Source organism: Squalius cephalus (genome assembly GCF_949319135.1).
Source record: "Squalius cephalus genome assembly, chromosome: 17".
In the NCBI taxonomy this organism is placed as follows: Eukaryota; Metazoa; Chordata; class Actinopteri; order Cypriniformes; family Leuciscidae; genus Squalius; species Squalius cephalus.
In genome coordinates, this window is record NC_137138.1 from 22044568 (window position 1) to 22066656 (window position 22089).

The 22089-nt window shown below is 45.9% G+C and overlaps 1 protein-coding gene and 1 long non-coding RNA gene across 3 annotated transcripts; both read right to left on the minus strand.

Moving 5' to 3' along the window:
- Window positions 1–2212: 2212 nt before the first annotated feature.
- On the minus strand, window positions 2213–3943 carry LOC307174707. Of its 2 annotated transcripts, XR_013824025.1 has the most exons (5): window positions 3832–3943; window positions 3682–3742; window positions 2799–2917; window positions 2377–2674; window positions 2213–2274 (listed from the first exon to the last, which is right to left on the minus strand). It is a non-coding gene; the product is annotated as an uncharacterized lncRNA (long non-coding RNA). The 2 variants fall into 2 exon arrangements; XR_013824026.1 differs by having other exon boundaries at window positions 2377–2917.
- Window positions 3944–4759: 816 nt separating this feature from the next.
- On the minus strand, window positions 4760–6068 carry LOC307174505 (olfactory receptor 10H4-like; the record flags this gene model as incomplete). Its single annotated transcript, XM_079898372.1, has 2 exons — window positions 4760–5002; window positions 5805–6068. 2 exons carry the CDS (start codon window positions 6066–6068, stop codon window positions 4760–4762), a joined length of 507 nt encoding a protein of 168 aa, XP_079754498.1.
- Window positions 6069–22089: the final 16021 nt, after the last annotated feature.

Below are 22089 nucleotides of genomic sequence, written 5' to 3' on the forward strand. Positions count from 1 at the left end.
CTCGTCTCTTTTGATTTTCTGGATCTAGAAAAGTGTACGGGGGGTTATGAATGCATTTTAGTTGTGATGGACCACTTTACGTGCTTCGCGCAGGCGAATGCGTGCAGAAACAAGAGTGCCAAGGCAGCGGCTGAGAAGGTGTTCAGGGACTTTGTTTTGAAGTTTGGGTTCCCAACAAAACTGCAACACGACCAAGGCAGGGAGTTTGATAACAAGCTGTTTTCAAAGCTGCAAGAGTACAGTGGTGTGCAAGGCTCCCACACGACACCGTATCACCCACAGGGTTTAACCAAACTTTGCTAGCAATGTTGAGGGCCTTACTGGAAACTGCCAAAGCCGACTGGTCAACTCTGATCAAGTTCAGACAGAATGACAGAAGCTTACAAGTTAGCCTCAAGAATGTCACAAAAAGAGAAGGAAAGAGGTAAAGCTCTGTATTATAAGAAAGTACACAGAGCTGAACTGATCCCTGGCAACAGACTACTTGTTCGGAACTTCAAGGAAAAAGGTGGACCTGGGAAGCTTTGATCATTTTGGGAAGAACAAGTTTATGTTGTCACCAAGAGGAAGTACCAGGATAGTCCAGTATATGAAGTTCGACCTGAACATGGGAAAGGGAAAACTAGAATACTACACAGTAGGGCTGGGTATTGACACAAATTTCACAATTCGATTCGATTTCGATTCACAAGCTTGCAATTCGATTATGATTCGATTCAATATTGATTATTTTGGATATCAGGTACAACACTGCATGAAAATTGGGATTTCCGACCCCGTAAACGGCCGTAAATCTCCCTAATTTTCGGCAGTTAACGACAATTTACAGCCTGTGAACGTCGCGTTCGTCTGTGCCGAATATTGTCGGAAACGAACCATGACGTATGCAGAGCGCTCGCGCCGGAGGTGTGAATGGCTCTAATTACCATATGAATAGCAGCTCCCGCCAGAGAAAGGCTTGAATTTCCTCACTCACTATTGGTTGAACCCACGTGGCTTAAACAAGAAAAATCACTCGTGATTGGTTGGCAAATCTGTTACTATTGGTCACCCTCGCTCATTATAAATTCAAAAAATTATAATATTCATATAAATAATATATAAATTATTTTTTTATATTCATAAATTCAAAAAATTATAATATTTATATAAATTATGATATATAAATTATTTTTTTATATTCATAATATGCTATTCTGTGGTATATTCATGTCATTGTTAACCTATGGACTACACTATTATTACCATCAAGAACATGAATTTATAAAGGAAAGGAAAATTTGCCAGGGACATGCTGTTTATTCAAAGAAAGAGCTTTATTAGCACAAACACAAAACAATATACACCTATGTACAAAGCATAGATCATCTGCACACACAACAAATTGGAAGCTCAGTGTCTGTTTTCATCTTCGGAGCTGTAGGTGACTAGCGGCGTTCTCTCTGAATTCGATCCACTTTGAAAACGTCTGTGGTGCGTTGCCCTGTATTTAGGAGTCGCCTCTAATCTCAACTGCAGCGTAGCACAGAGCTCTGTGAGCTCCTGGCTGGTGGTTGAACTTCATCGGACATCAGATCTATGGTGGCGCACTTCCAAATGCCCACGTCATCCTCACCTAGCACACCGTCTCGCTTCTAGCAGCTGTAAAAACAACCAATACAGACAATCAGTACTGTGATGCACTGTGTATGGACACAAAACATATATTAATGCACGTGAAAAATAGTCACATTGACTAAAAATCTTACCCTCTTTCTTCTCGCTCGACTCCGAGCTGAACTCTTCACAGCTTCGACCTGCAATGCCAGAACTGGTTGTTTGTACCTGAAGCTCCTGCGTACTGCCTCGTAGTATGTCTTACAGGCAGCTGGAAAACAATTAAATGAGAGTGATATGAATAAAAACAACGCAAGTCACAGTAAAATGAAACAAGGAGAAAATAGTAAAAGTTACTTACAATGTCGTCATGATCAGCGTCATGAAAATCTGGACTTGCAGACATAGCTCTGAGTAAATGTGAGGTTACGCCCTCGTTATGAGGGAACAAAATGGAAACAAAATGTATGATTAAGATTGTAAACTATAACGGATCTATTTTCTTATACAAGAGAATGAAAGCATATTCTTTGAATCTTACCTTTAAAATGTTTGTAAGTTTTTATGAAAGTAAAAAAAATAAAAGAATGTAAGATTCTTTTATTTATTTATTTTACCTTGATCCAGTTCGTAGCACCCACAATTTGTCTCAGAGTTGTGAAGATGGCATACTGCTTCCTGTAAATTACAGGATTATTTACAATTATTAAACAAATAATAGCCATCAATCCCATGACCTCTTGCTTTATGATGAAATCATGAAAAACAGAATATTCTTACATTTCACAAGGCCTGACAAAATACAGCTGCAGGTAACTAGCAGCATTCTGTCTGAATTCGGTCCATTTTGCAGACGTCTGTGGTGCGTTGCCCTGTACTTTGGAGTCGACTCTAATCTCGACTGCAGCGTGGTACAGAGCTCGGTGAGCTCCTGGCTGCGAAAGGACGGAGGTCGCACAATCCATCCAGACACCCCGCCGACGATGCCGTCTTCCTCATCAGACATCAGGTCTATGGTAGCGCACTTCCGAAGGCCCACCTCATAATCAGCTAGCACACTCTGTCTCGCTTCTAGCAGCTGTAAAAACCAATAAAGACAATCAGTACTGCGCAATGCACTGCATATGGACAACACACATCTATTAATGCACCTGAAAAATAGTCACATTGACCAAAAACGAATCTAATCTAATAAATCTTACCGTCTTTCTTCTCGCTCGACTCCGAGCTGAATTCACCACAGCTTCCGCCTGCAATGCAAGATCTGGTTGTTTGTACCTGAAGCTCCTGCGCACTGTCGTGTAATATGTCTTAAAGGCAGCTGGAAAACAATTAATTGAGAGTGATATTAATAAGAACAACATAAGTCACAGTAAAATTAATAAGAACAACATAAGTCACAGTAAAATTAAACAATAAAGGAGAAAAAATGCAACCGGGTGAAATTGAAGAAATACACACCGGAAGCAAACTATGCTTTTTGAAATTGGGGTTTTATTCTGACTGCTGTTTAAAATAAATGACAGCAGTCAATGGAAGCACAATTAAACAGATAAAAGTCTGATTAAGAAAAAAGTTTGCCTTGTTCGAAGAGATTTCACAAGGTAAAATTAGATTTCACTAGTTAAAAAAAAAAGAAAAAAAAAAAAAAAAAGAAAAGAAATTGTAGAAACAGTTTACAGTAAATTTGAAGATGACAATCAAATGTCACAAAAAGCTTAACCAGTGGATCAATGCCCAAATCCACAGAATACTTAACTCAATTCAAACTGAAATGCAGTGTAATACACTGCAACTGGTCAGATTTAAATTGATTTCTCCAAACCAAAATATGTTACAATTAAATACCATAACACAAACTGGAATACGGCAGTGGCTGAGGTAGGCCTAAGTTACAAGAGAAATAAAAGCACTTTAACAAAGCCACAACCCACGTTTAATCATGCCATGCGGAACCAGAAATATGCAGCATTTAACCATAAAGTTATACTGTATAATCACAGAATATAGATTCAACTCATTAACAGATTTATCAAATAAACATGCCATCAGTAATTTCCCCCATAAACCATGAAACGTACATACCCAATCCTTTACCGTCCGATCACCACGAGGTTCACTCGTCACACATGCGCTCCAAATAAATCTATAAACAAAAATGTACACATCAAATGTTCTTTTAACTTCGCTTCACAACTTATTTGTGCATATTAAAGATATTGGAGTAATATTTACCAAGAAAGAAGAACGTATAACACAGAATCCGATCGATGCACGCACCGTCATGGAGCTCTCCTGAACAGTGTAAAATGGCTTCCGTTCTCTGGTCGCGCGCACGCGTCCAGCACAAGTGAATAGTATCGCGAGAAGAGAGGGATTTCTTAAAGGGGCCACAAACATTTTTAATGCAAAATAGAAACGAGGTACATTTTATGCAAACAACTCTAATCGTAGTTGTAACTCTATATGTACAATAGGCATAATTCTTGTCATTGCGTATGTGTATGCAGCATGAGTCAAATACAATCTTCTGTTCGTGAACAGTTGTATTATGCACAGTGGTTGGGCTCTAGAGATTGTGATGCTGTTTGCATGGAATGCACATTTTACCTTTGTGGCAAAGCCTGATTGAAATTAATTGTTGAAATAAATGGTTTTGTGTCTTTTTTACATAACATTGGCTATTGCTAATGACACATAGTAACTAATCTAGCTACTTTCATTAAATATATCAATTTAAGCTAAAATGTAAGAGTCTATAATTAGGCTATACTGAGCCTGATCTATTTATACCAGAGATTTTCTTAGAATTAAGTAAATACCTTTTAGAAAAATGTTACCTGGGGTAAAACTTCCCCTGCCCTGATTTGCATTTGTATAGCTCACAGCAGTCTCATTTACATGTTAAAGCATTAGAGGGAGGGGGGTCACGGGGCAAGCAAGTCCCACGTCAATTTCCGACAATTTCCGACAGTTTGCAGTGTTGCCTGTAAATTGCCGTTTGCAGTCGTAAACCTGAACTTCCACGACAATCTACAGCGCCGGTAACTGTCGAAAATCCCACTTTTCATGCAGTGCAATACACAGCAAATTTTCTCAAGGAAAACAAATCTCTTAACTATTATTGTAAACTATGGGAGTCAGTTGTAGACTATAGGCTTCATTAGCCTACTATATTGAAGGTAAAAATTAACTGATTTGTATACCAACACTTAACCACCATGTTATTGCTCATTATTGTAGGGTATCGCAATGGATTGCATATGGCCACATATCTGTCAAAGGCCATGATCACTAGAATTGTGTGGGATGCGGTTCCGTATACATGTCCAAAAAAAGCTTGCAAAGCACACTCCACATATGTGATGTAGCGCTCAGAGGGGTCTGTTAAAGGGGGGGTGAAATGCTATTTCATGCATACTGAGTTTTTTACACTGTTAAAGAGTTGGATTCCCATGCTAAACATGGACAAAGTTTCAAAAATTAAATTGTACGTTTGAAGGAGTATTTCTGTGCCAAAAATTGTCCTTCCGGTTTGTCACAAGTTTCGGAAAGTTTTTTTCGAGTATGGGTATGTGTGACGTCAGATGTAACGGAATTTCCTTATATGGGTCCTAAGGGCACTTCTCCGGTAAGATCGCGGCCGGGCGCGCGCGCACTCGTAGACTAGAGCAAGAGAGCGAAAGCAGTTCGCCATCAAAGCGCCCTGCCCGGCTTTTGGGAAGCCAATGTCACCAAAGAAGTGTGTTTTTGGTTGCCAGGGCAAGACAACCCTGCACAGATTCCCAAAGAACCCGGCGTTAAGGCACCAGTGGATGGAGTTTGTTTTTCCTGAGCATAAACGTGAGTTGTGTAGTCTGTTTGTTCCCTGCATTTCGACGATGATTGTTTTATAAACAAAGCCCAGATCGACAGATTTGCAGATCGTCTAATGCTTAAGGATCGAGCAGTCACAATGATAAAGGTTCGGTGAGTAAAACTGCTTCTATTGTCTCTGTGTGTTACTAGCTCGGCGCGTTAGCACAGCTTTGGCTTCGCCCACAGGGCCCGCCTCCAGCCGCTCGGTTTTTTCCGGAAAGACTCGGTACAGCCTATCTTTCTTTTATAAATATAATAAAACTAAAGACTTTTTGGGGATATGAAGGATGCAATACTACTCTATAGGTACTCAAGATTAACAGGAGATTGAGTGAAAATGAGCATTTCACCCCCCCCTTTAAGATTTGACTCATCAAGCGTGGCAAAAGAGCAATTGTCCCTAATACATCATTCAGTGGCAAGTTGCAGAAAAGTATGTGCATAGGCTGATGTAACCTTCTTTCCACTGAGATCTGAATCAAAATCCCAATGTTAGATACTATAATAAATATGTAAGCAAGCAAAAAAAGGATGAATACAAAATGATTGGACAGAGCTGTAACTTGTAGTCCCTCCATTAAGAGTATGCTGTATCTGAATGTCAGGTTGTCCATCTGTGACCTAAACAAAACATACAGTACAGTACAGGGCTCCATTTTAGAGACAGTAGATTGACAGTAGATTGTGTTTTCTACAATCAACTTAGGTTTATTATGCTTTTGTGAAACACAGCCCAGATTCAGTCAGAACATGATTTAATGCAGCACATACAGGTAATATCAAAGTACTAAACAAGAATAGAAGTAGAAAACTTCTTCACATTGTAATCTTCACATTGTGGTAAAAAAATAACAATATTTGCCCATGCCAGTAATTCTTATAAACTTTTATCCCCAGCAGCAGGTATGAAATATTTGATAGTTGCTGATAATGAAAAATAAATTCACCCCTGAATTGTTTACCCCACTCAAATATGTAAACTTACCAAGGTAGATGACTGATAGATAAATAGTTCACTATTCGGTTTAATATAATATAATAGTCACTTCAGTTTAATATATAGTAGCACACTGTTGTTCCATTCCCTTTAACTTGGTAATAATTCGATTCAATAGGAAGACTTAATGTGTTTCAGAAGAGTTGACTTGACCATTTTATACTGTATGTGTCACACAAAAACTGTTTTGTCATCATTCCCCAAAATTATTTTTTGCTGTGATTGGTGGCTACTGATCAGGGGTGCGTTTCCCGTACAACGATGTAACTCGATGCTTCACTACCATAGTACGATGCATCGTTGAAGAAACCAACTAGCTAGTCACGACTGTTTCCCGAAACCATTGTCGCAAAGTGGTCGTTCAACCACGTTGGTTTATGACGTCACGCACGTGGTGGAGTAATAACTTCTTTTAATGAAACTGTTTGAGATTGAATTAATGCTAGATGTTTTGATATAAATTACAGACATGACATCTGAGGACTATTTCTCATTTTTCTCAGTTATTTCGCTTTATTTCCAGATTCAATCATAGGCTCGTTCTTAGTACAGCACGTTCACACATGTGCAGTCTTCCAAAACGGTGCTTTAAATCTCTTGACAAACTCAAAGACGTAAATTACATTTGTATGTATTCTAAATAAAATACACAGGTTGTAGCCTACTGAATGTCATCTTGCTTAATTTGCTCAAGATAAGGATTTATTAAGTCCACATGGCATGCAATCTAGAAACTATGCTTCTAACCACAGCTCGAGAGCTGTCGTTCCAACCACACAACTTTGCAATGCTGTTTGCGAATGTTCGTTGGAACGATGGTTTCGGGAAACACCGACTCGTTGAACTATGCTGATAACAACGGAACTTGCGACCATAGTTGGCTTACGATGCTTTCGGGAAACGCACTATACTGTACACTGTGCTGTAAAGATGTTTAGGGATGCAAGAACAGAAGGAGCTGGAATTCTATTATGTTTGTACTGATTAAATTATTCTTCTTTATTTCTCTATCCTAAAAAAGTATGGGCATCAGAGAACAGGTGGAGGGAAATGAATCACAGAAAAAAGAGAATTCAACCTACCATGAACATTCATTTATAATATTGAAATTATACCATGGAGAGACATTTTGAGATTAGACCATCTCTGCATATCAGCCAAAATTTCAAGTTTAAGTTTGCCATAATTCATTCATGAAATATATATATATATATATATATATATATATATATATATATATATATATATATATATATATATATATAAACCTAAATATTAGGGCTGGGATGATACACCTATCTCCTGAAATGATTTTTTTAAGAATTGTGATTCTACAAGTATTGCAATTTTTTTGTTTTAAATACTAGACCATGGGGAAAAGCTAAATCATACACTTATACAGACTGTACATGATAAGATGAGTCATATTTACAAAAACAATTCATCACATCTTTCTGAGTTTTATTTCAGAAGCATCTTACATTACTACATTCACTTGAATAAATGATTCAATAACAAATACATTTTAAATAGCCACTTGTCACCACCTAGTGGCAAAAAAAGCATTATTTTAAGCACCAAGTTTCTATCAAAAGCTGATTTACTCTATTTTGATCACTACCTTAGACATCAGTGTGTATGTTTGAACTTTAAACTCTCATCACAGTACTTCTATGATAATTTGAACTATTGTAACAGAAATAATGATACTATGAGGTTGAAAATACTGTTTGTGAAGCTGTCTCATGACAACTCTCTCTGGGTCAGCGGCAACACAGATTTGAATGTTGCGATATGATTTTGTCAAAGGTTTAATAGACAGACGAATTGGAAGAAGATCACGTGGGTGTTTTAATCGAGATCACAGTCTTTTAAAGATGAATTGTGTAGCTCTGCTGTCTTATCTCTCTCTCTCTTAGCATATGTGTAATGCGAGGACTTTTTAGTGCATTCAGTCTCAAGTCACTTTCACGCGTCCACTTGGGATATTACGTCACTAAACACTCATAGATAACGACACATTTGAACCTCTGTTGGAACAAAAGTGGCTAACTTCTGTCAACCTCGTCTATAAGTATGGACAAAATAAAACAATTGAATTTGTATTAATATCGATTCAGGAATAAGAAAATCTATTTTAAAATCGTGAACAAAAAAATCACGAGAGTTGGGTGAATCGATTTTTTTCTCCTAGCCCTACTAAATATGTAAATGTTGTATCATTCTATTGGATATTAGGAATGTCTGTTAATGTAAGGCATTTCACAGAGACATTCAAAGGGACTTTGAAGGGATTTATCCCAGTTTATTTTATAAAGAAAATGTACTGAACAGGGTGAAAACATTTATGGTTACTCACGTAACCCTGGTTCCCTGAGATAACTAGAATGAGCATTGCATCAATTCTCTGATGCTTATAGGGAAAACGTCTCGGGTTACGACTGTAACCCTTGTTCCCTGAGAAGGGAACAAGACACTGCGTCGATGACGACACTTTGGGAAACGTCCCCCAGCGCCTCTGAAGCATGAATGAAACTAAGCCAAGCGTGATTGGTGTTGCGTCATGACGTAATGTGTGTTGGCATACACGGAAGCTACAAAGGGAAGCTGGCACACAACAGTGTTAGCTTCTGTGATGAAACAAGTCACTCCCAGGCAGGGGAAGGTGTGGTGAAGGGACGCAGTGTCTCGTTCCCTTCTCAGGGAACAAGGGTTACAGTCGTAACCTGAGACGTTCCCTTTCGAGGGAATTCGCACTGCGTCGATGACGACACTTTGGGGAACGAGTACCCACTATGCCACAATGAGGCCTGCCTGTCCCAATCCCTGCACCATGGCATGGCTGGATGTGTGAGGGAGAACCACAGTGGACAGTGTGATGTCTCTTGAGAAGCGAACAGATCCATGTCCACTTGGCCGAACCTTTCGCATATCGACTTCACCACCTCGGGGATCTCAGACCCCCCTGATGATGGATATAGGCCACCACTGACATGTTGTCTGACCTCACAAGGACGTGGTGACCTTTGAGGTCTGGCAGGAAACTCCTCAGAGCTTGGAACACCGCCAGCATTACCAGGCAATTTATGTGACTGGGGGAATGATGGTCCTGCCATAGATCTCTTGTAAAGCGGCCGCCCATGACCGCGCCCCAGCCCGTGAGGGAGGCGTCTGTCGAAATGGCTTTTTGGTGACATGACGCTCCCAGCATGGGACCTTGGGACAGAAACCAAGCTTTTTTCAACATAGACAGGGAACGAAGGCATCTGTGCATAACCCTGATCATGCGGAATGTGTCCCCCCTTGGGGAAAAGGGGGGACACATGGTTGTCCCCCCTTGGTTTTCAACTACCACTGATGGCCTGGCCTAGCTTTATCCTGGTCATCGTGGCCAGGATGGACTCAATCCATGCAGGAGACAATTGTGCCCACATCGTGACCGAATCCCACACCACTCCCAGGAATGTGGTTCTCTGTGCTCTGAGTCTCAACCCCAGGCTCTGGATGTGGGCAAGGACGACATCTCGATGCTGAACTGCCAGCTATTGTGACTGGGCCATAATAAGCCAGTATTAAATATAATTTAGCACCCTGATACCCTGAAGCCTCAGCGGAGCTAGAACTGCATCCATGCATTTGGTAAATGTGTGAGGGGAGAGAGCTAGTCCGAACGGAATAACCCGATATTGGAACAATTTGCTCCAGAAAGCGAACCTCAAAAACTTCCTGTGAGATGGAAGGATGGATATGTGGAAGTATGCGTCCTTCAGATCTATCGTGACAAACCAATCCTTGGATTGAATTTGGTTCACAATGATGGGAATAGTGAGCATCTTGAACCTGAACCTCCTCAGAGACCGATTCAAGTGCCTGAGATCTATTATTGGATGCAACCCCCCCCATCCTTCTTGGGAACTATGAAGTAGCGGCTGTAAAACCTGGAGTCCCTGTCCAGCAGAGGAACACGTTCTATGGCCTGCCTCCTTTACAAGCAGGGAGTTTACTTCCTGTTCCAATACCTGACCCTGCTCTGGGTCGACTGCAGTCAAAACCACCCTGCTGAGTCTGTACCCTTTATGTATGGTGTGCAGGACCCAAGGAGAAATATTCGTGTGATTTTTCCATGCCTCGAAATAATCTCTTTCGGCCCGAAAAGGTCCTACATTTGTTAGGAGCTCTTCCCGAAACCTTTTTTGCCTGCAGGATGGCCCTCAGGTCGGCATGCTTTGACTGAGGCTTCGGCTGAGAGTGCCGTCTATCCCCCCAGGCTCCTTGAGGGGGGCTCTAGAACCAACGCTCTCCTTTTGCGCCTTTCTGTAAGCAGAGGAGCTGGTAGATGGCTGTGGCTGCCCACTGGGGGAAGACTTCTTAGATCTTGAGCGGCGAGGGAGATATTGTTTTTTCGCTGAACAGGCCAGAAGGTGAAATCGGGGCATCAAGGAGGAAAGCCCTGTCTTTCTCCTTGTTTTTCTCCAAGTGCAGAACGGAAGCTTAGGGGAGCTTGTTGGAGGACCCCATGATCATCTGCATAAGGAGAGGCTCAGACTACAGTCGGAGCCTGACTACATAGTGCACAAGCATTTAGAATGACAACACACGTGCTTGAAGCGCATGGATGTCCAGGTTGTAAAATCTGATGAAAGTGGTTGGAGGACCAGCCGCAAAAATATCTGCGATAGAGATTCCGCTTTCTTTTTCTCGGCCTGATGACCACTTACAGTCATTAGGACCAAACTCAAAGCAGGAAGGTTCCACAGACAGAGCCTGCATATCTCCAACTCGCTTGACGCCAGCAAGAGGGCAGTCTTAAGTGAGAGAGACCGAAGGTCATTTGTCTTGAGCTGCTCAAAGGGAGGGTCCCAAAGTGACCTAAGGACTGTGGAGAGGTCCCATGATGGGACCAACCACAGGCAGGGAGGATTCAACCTCCTAGCCCCCCTGAGAAAATTAACGAACAGGTAATGTTTCCCAATTGATGTATATTTTTAACATGGAGGGGGCGCGCCCACCATCCAGCATATTCTGCAGAAACATGAGAACTTACACATTTTCGCATTTGGCCGGGTCAATTTTCCAAGCTAAGCACCAGCCTGAGAAAACAGACCATTTCTGATTTCTGGGCATAAAAGCACCTTGTGGAAGGGGCCCTCACTTCTGAAATCTTTCTCATAAGGCCTGATGGTTCCCGTTGAGGGGCCAAATGTGCAGATTCCAAAACTCTGGTTGAGAATGCAAAATTGCCAAATCTCCTGTTTTTCAAGGCACACTCCTGTGAGAGCCAAGCCTCCATTCACATTCGAAGACTGCCCCCAGGAACAAAATTTGTTGGCTGGGGAACAGCGAGCTCTACCCAACGCCCAGATTTTCCAGAAGGCTGAGGAGCCTGCATCTGTGGGCACATAGCTCCCGTTCCAATTGGGCTATTAGCAGCCAATTGACAAGGAAGCATGGTATAGATAAGGTTACATGAAGCCGTGAGGAATAAAGATCAGTGGGAGAGCAGACATCTCTGCGCCTGCTTGGAGCTTTACTTGTTATGGTCTTGATACATCTGTTAAATATAATGAATAACTGTGTGTCTGATTGGTCCAGCCGCTTTAGAATTGAGGGCTTATATAACCACACAGAGATTGTTAACGTAACAAGAAACATCTGCATAACTTAATCAATGACCATGGAGAAAAACCAGCATAGGAAACACTGGTAAACAGGAACAGGACACAATGAACACAAAACAAAAACTGATTATACATGTTACACTGTAAACTCAATTATTTCTTTATTTATTGACTTAATTTTTAATTATTTTAAACTTATTCGCTTAAAATCTCAAGTAAGTATATTAGGTCAAAGAGGTTCAGCTAACAAAAAAGGAAGCTATAGAGCGCACCAAACAATGTCAGCTTCTGTGCCTTCAGCAAGCGATCTGTGTGATCTGTATGTCTTATTTACTATTTGTTTGTCCCATAAAAAAAAAAAAAAAAATTTAGTTGTGATGAGCAAGCGACAATTCAAACAATGTGCTCCTCCTTGCCCACACTACATCAAGGGGAGGGATATACACAAGTTAAGTGTTGTTTGAATGGGAGCGGAGCATGCACGGTTATTGTTAATGTCTGCCGCTATGGATGCTCCACTCCCGCCTGTTGCTCTTCAAGGAGGGCACTCAGACACGCGGTCCTCGCAGTTCGGGACCCGCTTTTGCTGAGGCAGAGCGGAGACTTAGACCATAGGGATTGCAGATGGATCTAGTAGTGGGGTTAGAGACGGTCACTGCCTTTTCTCTGCCCTCACCTGCTACATGTAATGCCTTCTCTCAAGTGTCAGAAGCATGCTCAGCGGTTTCTTCCACCCGAGTGAAGGCACGGTGCTGCAGCTATCCAGCTCTGAGGAGGTTGATGTGCTCAGCATCAAGGCAGAGTTTGAGGACTCAACTCCTCATTCTTGCATATGAGGAACTGCTGGAGGTTGTCACTCGTGCTGTGGCCAAGTTTAAAATCGACTGGCCAGCTGAGTGGAAGGACGCTTGTCCTAAAAGCAATCTTGATCATCGCTTTCTGCCTAGCAAAGTGAAACCTCCACTTGGGGCCTGCTATTTCTTTTTTGATCTCCACACTGAGGAGAACCATTTTCTGCCTGTGTCTTCAGACCCCATGTCTCCAACTATTCATCGATTATGGGGTTGAAGGAGCATGGGTATGGGGTGATGCCTAAGGTGGGGGGGGGGGGTGGTGGGTCTGCGGTCACACCCATTTTACAAACTGGCACACCAGATCCTCCTGTGGACCCAGGGCAGTCTGCTCTTGCTGAGAGCAGTTTATATCCCTGGGTACTTGAATCAGAGACCAGACCATGACCACTGACCATGACAATAACCAGACTTATTTTGTCCATCTCAAGAAATGACACACTGTCCGCTCTGGTTCTCTCTCACGCATCCAGCTCTGCTAGGGCTGTTCCACTGTTCCATGGCGGATTGCTATTATAAAGGCGGATTTGCCAGGTGCACGCCAGAAGCGGTTCACAGCCGAGGAGACCAACGTTCTCGTCAGGGCCGTAAAAGACAGAGAAGTGACATAGGAGAAACCCACCCAAATTAGCTTTGGTTAAACAGGTGTATAATAATTTGGGTAAATGTGTAAGCTAGATTTATGCCTATTTTTTCACATCTTCATGGACACCACAATGATTTCCCTCATGTGGAATATTTTTCCTTGTAATTATGTATGGTTTGCAAAAATGGCAACTGCTGCATCTGTGTAGATGAGATAAGCAAAATGTATGGGCGTTGTGCACACGCTACATTATGGCCAAGCATGCACCCTTAAAATAGCATCTGAATAACGCACCACTGACTTTAGAGTAGGTTTTTCCTGGTCTGTGGCGGAATTGTTTTCTGAAACTGCAAAATAGCACCAGGGAACGTTTGCGCCAGAACACGTGTCCTCTTTTCGCTGAACCGCCCCCGGGAGCGCAAGTTCATTCCCTAATTTACCGACGTGCATCTGTGGAGGGAAAAGTCCGCTGTGCGTCGGGTGCAAAATAGGAATGATACATGCGTAGGTGTCAATTGCGCTGGGTGAAAGATAGGGCCCTAAATGTCTCTCTTTGATGGCTCTCCATGGGAGATTCCTGTCAGGAGAAACCTCCTGTCCCAGGTAAACACCGGTACGCAATAATGGCACTTCTATATTTTAATCTTCAGCATACCCTCACTTTTTAATTGTGCCGCTTTTCACATGTTGCCGGTACTCTGGATTTGAATGTAGCTTCCAAAAAGCAAAAATAATATTTTTACATTTGATAATTAAACCTTTGATAATTAAACCGGTGTGAGCATATGATCACACCGGTGTGATTAAAACATTCAGTGTGTCACGTTGTCAACTGCTAAATTAAAATCTGCGTACGCGCTTTGGCTGGCACTGAGCCAGAGACGGATGTGCTCAGCACTGACAACAGTTCAGTGTTCTCTTACGAGAGGTCTCTCGTACTGCGTAAGATATCTTACGCTAGGAGAAAATCCTTTTTCCGCGAGATATTGAAGCCAAAAATTATCCTTAATTTTGTAATAATGCAAAACGCGTTGCGGCAGCATACAGACATAGGCGAGGCAGCTCGCGCGCCTATTGGCTGTTCTGCGGCAACTGCAGCAGCCTATCGAGCGAGGCCTGGCGTGACGCCAGACCCAATGAGGGTGCTTCGCGCCCGCTGCGTCACATCCCGCCGAAACGGGCGTGGTCTAGGCCTATAAATACAGCTCGCAGGCAGCTAATATCTGATTTTTTCATCCTTCAAGCGAAGCACACGCATCGCTGGAGCTGGAGAGATGCCGCGCCGTCGAGAGAGAGCACCTTCAGCGGGACGAGTCACTGAAGTCGCTGGCCGCGCCGCCTTCCTTGCCTTCCTGCTGCGCTTTCCGGCGCCTATATCCTTTCAATTCTCTGTATTGTGTGTGTGTGTGTTGCTACTGCGACACACGTACTAAAAGAGCAGCGTCTTTTTAAAGATGCCTTCCTGCGGCTCGTGCAGAGCCACACTCAGCGACGGGGACCGCCATGTGATCTGCGTTTCCTGCCTGGGTGAGGAACATGCAGCTCTCGCGCTCGCTGACGGCGGCTGCCCTCACTGCGAGCTACTGCCCATGGCGACTCTGAGGACTCGCCTGGCCTTCTTCGACGAGACTGCTCCCCCGCCCGCCGCGGTGTCGCGCCGTAAAAAGCGCCGTGCCCAGCGGGTCCCGGAACCTTCCCCCAGCCGCCAAAGCTCGCCGGTTCGCCCGCCTGCTTCACCGGCTTCGTCAGCCTCTCTTCCTGACGGACAGCGGCCGCTGTCTGCCGCCGCTTCCGTCGACATCGCTGACGAGGAAGCCCTGCTGGGAGAAGAGGATTCCTGCTCTATCCTGGCGTCAGGCAGTGAGGATTGGGCGAGCTCTGAGGATCTCGCGCCCCCTGCCCGCACTTCGTCAGGCAAGAGAGAGTCCATCGAGATGGAGCTCATGCGAGTGCTCGCACAGGCCGCGGTGAGCCTCGGCCTCGAGTGGTCTTCGCCCGAGCAACCCGCTCACAACCGGCTGGATGGCTTTTTCCTGCCTGGGGAGTGCGCTTCGCCTGCATCTAAACCAGCGCCTTTTCTTCCTGAGTTACACGAAGAAGTCGCTAAATCCTGGAGCGCCCCCTATTCAGCTAGAGTGCGTCCATCTGTTTCTCTGGCATTCTCTGCAGTCGACGATGCCAAGAACAGGGGATACCATTCGCTGCCGCCGGTCGAAGAGGCGATAGCGGCCCACTTATGCCCGCCCTCCGCTGGACGGCGCGCTAAGCTGGCCCTACCCTCCAAAGCTTGCCGCACGACGTCAAGCCTGCTCCGCCGCGCTTTCTCCGCCGCCAGGCAAGCTGCGTCAGCGCTGCATACTATGGCCACACTTCAGATCTTCCAGGCTGATCTCCTCCGAAAACTGGATGAGAAGGGACCTGTAGCGATCTGCGTGCCGGACTTGCGGAGCGCCACGGACCTCGCTCTCTGTGCCACTAAGTCCGCAGCACAGGCCGTTGGTCGTACTATGGCCTCTCTCACCGTGACTGAGAGGCACCTCTGGCTGACGCTCTCGGAGATGGCCGAGTCTGAGCACACCACGTTCCTCGACGCCCCGCTTTCTCCCGCCGGCCTCTTCGGATCCTCCGTGAAGGACTTTGCGGAGAGATTCGCCGAGGTACAGAAAGCGTCACAGGCTATGAAGCACTTCCTCCCGAAGCGCTCCAGCTCTGCAGCAGGCCGTGCGAAACCGTCTGCACAGAGCTCACAGCCCCAGCCGCCGCCCACTGCCGCCACTTCGCAGCGCCGCCAGGACCGAGGCGCGAGACCGCGCTCCCGCTCATCCGGCCGACCGCCCCACTATGCGCGGCCCAAGGCCCGCGGCCCAGGATTGTGGTAAAGCCCGAGGCCCCGAAGTCGTCCTAGCACGCCTAGGAAAACGACGGTGTTCGAGTCCCGCTGCGGCCGGACTTCCACGAAGCTATTCGCTCGTCCAGTTCCAGAAAATGCGACTGGTCCAGTGTTTTCTGCAGCCAACAAGCTGGTTCTGTTGCCCGCTTGCCTGCACACAAAAGTCGTTTTTACGGCTACCCAGATAAATCCCCAAGAGAGTGTATTTTCTGGTGTTCCGGCCACGGCCGATGGAGTTTTATGTGTAGAAAGCATGCCCACTGCCCAGTGCCCATCACTACACACAAGCACAGCCTGTCACACAAGGCTTGCGCACATAAAATCGACTCAGATCGATTGCGCATCAAACGTGGTAAATGTGCCCACTACCCAGTGCCCACACACACTGCGTTATGCATGTCTCACGGTTTCTGTAAAAACGAAACCAACAGGCATTCGCTTCACTCAAGCGAAAAATGCTTTCAGTGTGATAAATGTGCCCGCTGTCCCGCGCCCACATCCACACATAGACATGACAGTTCCTACGGGACTCGCCCAGCCCTCCCCCTCTCGGTTGGCCGCCGCAGAGGAGTCGAACGCGGGCAATCTGCCCGCTGTTATCAGCGTGCCCTCTGTCTCGAATGTCACGAGCGCGACGCTTGTGTTAAAGCACACCGAAGCCTCTCCATCGCTGAGCGAACGGAGTGCGCTTCGTATTCAACCCCTAGCTATTCATGCAGATGCATGTGCAAAGCTGCCCGGGGTTTCGAAGTGGGTGCTAGACATTATAAGAAGAGGCTATTCGCTGCAGTTTCGCCGGCGCCCTCGCCGTTATACGGCGCGCGTCGAGACAACGGTAAAAACGGAAGTAGCACATTTACTTCGAACCGAAGTGGCGAAACTATTGAGCAAAGGGGCCATAGATCCTCACTCTCAAGCTCAGAGCGAAGGAGGGCTATACAGCAGATACTTCCTGGTACTGAAAAAAGACGGGGGTCTCAGACCCATACTAGATCTAAGGCAACTGAACAAAGTGCTTGTGAAGCGACAGTTCAGGATGCTCACGACCAGAAAAATCCTCGCGCATATTCGCCGAGGGGACTGGTTCGTATCAATAGATCTGAAGGACGCGTATTTTCAAATACAAATAGTGTCACGTCACAGGCGATTTTAGAGATTCGCCTTCGAGGGCCAGGCATATCAGTACACAGTCCTGCCGTTCAGTTTGTCCCTGGCACCCCGTACATTTACGAAGTGCATGGATGCGGCTCTCGCACCCCTCAGAATGAAGGGCTTGCGAGTACTGAAATATTTGGACGATTGGCTGATTCTAGCGCAATCTCGCTCAGTGCTCATAGAGCACACAACCATTTTACTCGATCACCTCGAGAATCTGGGTCTCAGAGTCAATTGGGCGAAGAGCTCTCTGTCCCCCAGTCAGACGATATCTTTCCTGGGCACAGAGCTGAACTCGCTGTCTATGATAGCGCGACTCTCACCACAGCGCGCGGCGGACGTTCAGCGCGCAGCAAACTCTTTCCGCTGCGGCGCATCTGTCCCGCTCAAGAAATTTCAGAAGATGCTGGGTCTCATGGCCTCAGCATCCTCAGTGCTCCAGCTGGGCTTGCTCCGCATGCGCCCACTGCAGTTCTGGCTGAAAGCGCGAGTCCCACGCCGAGCGTGGACATCCGGTTTGCTTCGTCTCAGGGTCAATCAGAAGTGCGTGGCAGCTCTGAAACCTTGGAAAGCGGACGACTGGTACCGATAAGGTGTAAGCCTGGGGACCAGTGTTGGGGGTAACTCATTACAAGTAACTTGAGTTACGTAATAAGATTACTTTTTCAAGTAACTAGTAAAGTAATGCATTACTTTTTCAATTTTTAATAAAATATCTAAGTTACTTTTCCAAATAAGTAACGCTAGTTACTTTTTCACATTTATTGACTGTCAGCTCTCCTGTCCCCATGTTGAGAGAAACAAAGTGAGGTGTGTGCGCTGTGTAAACATGATGGTTATTGTAGTTCTAGAGTAAATGTGAACTTACTCATCTCACTGCTCAAAATAAATAAAAACAGTAAAATGCAATCTCAGAATTTTACTCAACTTTTATAATTAACTATTAAATTAAACAAATATACTTTGTGAATTTAATCTCACTTTATTAATGTCTTTGCTGCTGACCTTCAATGATGTAATTCAACCATACTAATAAGCAAAAATTACTTTATAAGATTTAGAAATAAGAGTGTTGAACTTCCTTCTCCTGTATAGTATTGTTCTTTAATCCAGATCAGTAGCGCAGCTGAAAGGTTAGTTTGAGCGGCACTCTTTACTGTAAAAGCGTAAATATACATTTCCTTCAGCCTGAGGCTTATTCAGTTCACTTTTGGTGTGAAAGAGCCTTAACATTTGCCAAAAGTATAACTTTTTTGTTGGTCTTGTTAAAAAAACAAACAAGCAAGCCCAGCCCAGGTGAGAAGAAAAAGTAATGTAAAAGTAACGTAACACATTACTTTTCATAAAAAGTAACTAAGTAATGCAATTAGTTACTTTTTTGGGGAGTAACGCAATATTGTAATGCATTACTTTTAAAAGTAACTTTCCCCAACACTGCTGGGGACTTCCTCGAGGGTGAAGGTGGTGTCTACGGACGCATCCACCTCGGGGTGGGGAGCGCTGCTCGAGGGCAGATCGTTCTTCGGCCAGTGGTCAGAACGGGAGAAGCTCCTGCACATAAACTGCCTCGAAATGCTGGCAGTGGACAACGCGCTGACGCGTTTTTGTCCCCAAATAAGAGGACACCACGTCCTGGTCCGCTCAGACAACATGTCTGTGGTGTCCTACATAAATCGCCAGGGCGGCCTCAGGTCCAAGAACCTGCACAGGCTAGCAGAACGCCTCCTGGTGTGGGCCCAGTGCAACCTGCGCTCGCTGAGAGCAGCGCACGTGCCAGGACTCCTAAACATTGGACCAGACAGGCTGTCCAGGAACAATGTTCCGGCAGGCGAATGGTCTTTGCACCCACAGACAGTCCAACTGCTGTGGAGGAAATTTGGCAGAGCGGAAGTAGACCTGTTCGCGTCTCAAGAAAACGCTCACTGCCCGGAGTTTTTTTCCATGAGCAGGGACGCGCTGGCTCATGTATAGCCCCGCCGCCTGCTCTATGCTTTTCCCCCCGTCTCTCTCCTGCCTCAGGTGATAGAGCGGATCAGGGAAGAAGGATGCTCAGTGCTGCTCGTAGCGCCGCTCTGGAAGAACCAGCCCTGGTTCCCAGCTGTGATGCAGCTAGCAAGCACTGCCCCGTGGCCAGTACCGGTGAGGAGAGACCTCCTCTCTCAGGCTTACGGCTCGATCTGGCATCCTCGTCCGGATTTGTGGTCCCTTCATGTCTGGGCCATCAACGGGTACATGGTGAGCTCCCTAAGGGAGTGATAAACACGATCACGCAGGCTAGAGCTCCATCTACTAGACGTCTCTACGCCTCGAAATGGTCAGTGTTTTCGGACTGGTGCACAGCCCGTGGCGTGTCACCCACAGACTGTGGAGTGACGGAGGTGCTTTCCTTCCTACAATAGCTGTTGGATAAGGGTAGAACCCCGTCCACGCTCAAGGTTTATGTGGCGGCTATAGCAGCGTTCTCAAGAACAACGCTTGGTCAGTCGATAGGAAGGAACGATTTAGTCATCCGCTTCCTTAGAGGGGCTAAGAGACTGAATCCTCCCAGACCTCCCTCAGTCCCTGTATGGGACCTTTCTACGGTACTGGAAGCCATGAAAGGTGGCCCATTCGAGCCTTTGCAGACGATTGATCTGAAACATCTGTCTTTCAAGACTGTGTTTCTGCTGGCTCTCGCTTCAGTGAAGCGCATAGGGGACTTACACGCGCTCTCGGTGAGCGTGACGTGCATGGAATTTGGGCCGAATGACTCTAGGGTTATACTCAAACCTAAGCACGGTTATGTTCCAAAATCCCTCAACACACCGTTTAGGGCGCAGGTCATTTCCCTGTCAGCCCTACCGGTCCCTGATGAGGAAAGAGACGCGAGCCTCCTCTGCCCAGTCAGGGCGCTGCGAGCTTATGTGTCTCGCTCGTCTGTTTTCAGGCAGACAGAGCAGCTCTTTGTTTCGTTCAGCGGGCGCTCCAAAGGACTGGCCGCGTCGAAACAGAGCCTATCCAGATGGATAGTTGATGCTATTGCGCTAGCATACGCTTCTAAGGGCATACAGTGCCCTCTGGGTGTCAGAGCGCACTCCACGAGAGGCATGGCCTCTTCGTGGGCCTGGTCGGGTGGGATTGCCTTGCAAGATATTTGTACGGCGGCGGGCTGGGCTTCCCCGTCTACATTTATAAGGTTTTACAACCTAGAGGTTCCCGCCCTGCAGGCCAGGCTGCTGTTGGTCTAGTTAACCAGCATTGTCTGTCCTGATGCTATCAGCGCAGAATGCTGTGTCTGCTGAGCACAGCTCAATGATCGACAGTGTAAAAAGATAGCACAAGATGTGTTTGGGCAAATTGTATAAGACCCACATTTCCCCATCAGTTCAGGCCGTACCCCGCCCTGTCTGTATGATGTGACAAGCGTCTAAGCGACGCTGCCATATGTGGAAGAGTGCGGCTTCGCCCCTCCCTCTTCCCGGACTCCCTGTGAGTTCCCTGGGTGATTGTGCACTGTATGAGCCCCGGGCTTTCGCCCTTGGGTCTATGGTGTCAGATCCCTGCACGCACGGCGTCTTGCATTGGGTCCCCTAGCGTAAGATATCTTACGCAGTACGAGAGACCTCTCGTAAGAAGGGAACGAGTACTGCGTATCTTGCCGTGCATGCACACGCTCTGGTTGCTTCGATGATGAAAAACCAGACATTAGCTGCCTGCGAGCTGTATTTATAGGCCTAGACCACGCCCGTTTTGGCGGGATGTGACGCAGCGGGCGCGAAGCACCCTCATTGGGTCTGGCGTCACGCCAGGCTTCGCTCGATAGGCTGCTGCAGTTGCCGCAGAACAGCCAATAGGCGCGCGAGCTTCCTCGCCTTTGTCTGTATGCTGCCGCAACGCGTTTTGCATTATTACAAAATTAAGGATAATTTTTGGCTTCAATATCTCGCGGAAAAAGGATTTTCTCCTAGCGTAAGATATCTTACGCAGTACTCGTTCCCTCTTCTAGAGAGAACCGAGGTTACGTATGTAACCCTCGTTCCCTGAGTAGGGAACGGAGACGTTACGTCGGATGACGACGAATGGGGTTTCGCTTAGAAATCCTATCATCTTCGAGTATATAAAACGAGCCAATGGCAAAGAAATGCCATGGGTCTGCGGAATTTGCATAGCGTAACTCCGCCCCACCCTGGGGGTATATAAGGAAGTGCGCTGGCAACATGCAGATATGTCTTCGCTGAGGAGCCGAGACTGAACTCAGGCGTTTCCAGCGGTACAGCGGAAGTGGCAGGGAGACGTAATGTCTCCGTTCCCTACTCAGGGAACGAGGGTTACATACGTAACCGAGACGTTCCCTTTCGTTGTCACTCCGAGTTACGTCGGATGACGACGAATGGGGTTCACAGTGTAATCACGCCACCTCTCGACTGTCTTCCAGTGCCCTGCGTAAGTCTGAGCTCCCTGTCGTGAGACTGGCACGGACGAAGGAGTCCTACTTAACACAGGAATACCAAGGTACACTGGGAAGCATATCTCAGTGGAAATATGCAATCATGCCCAGC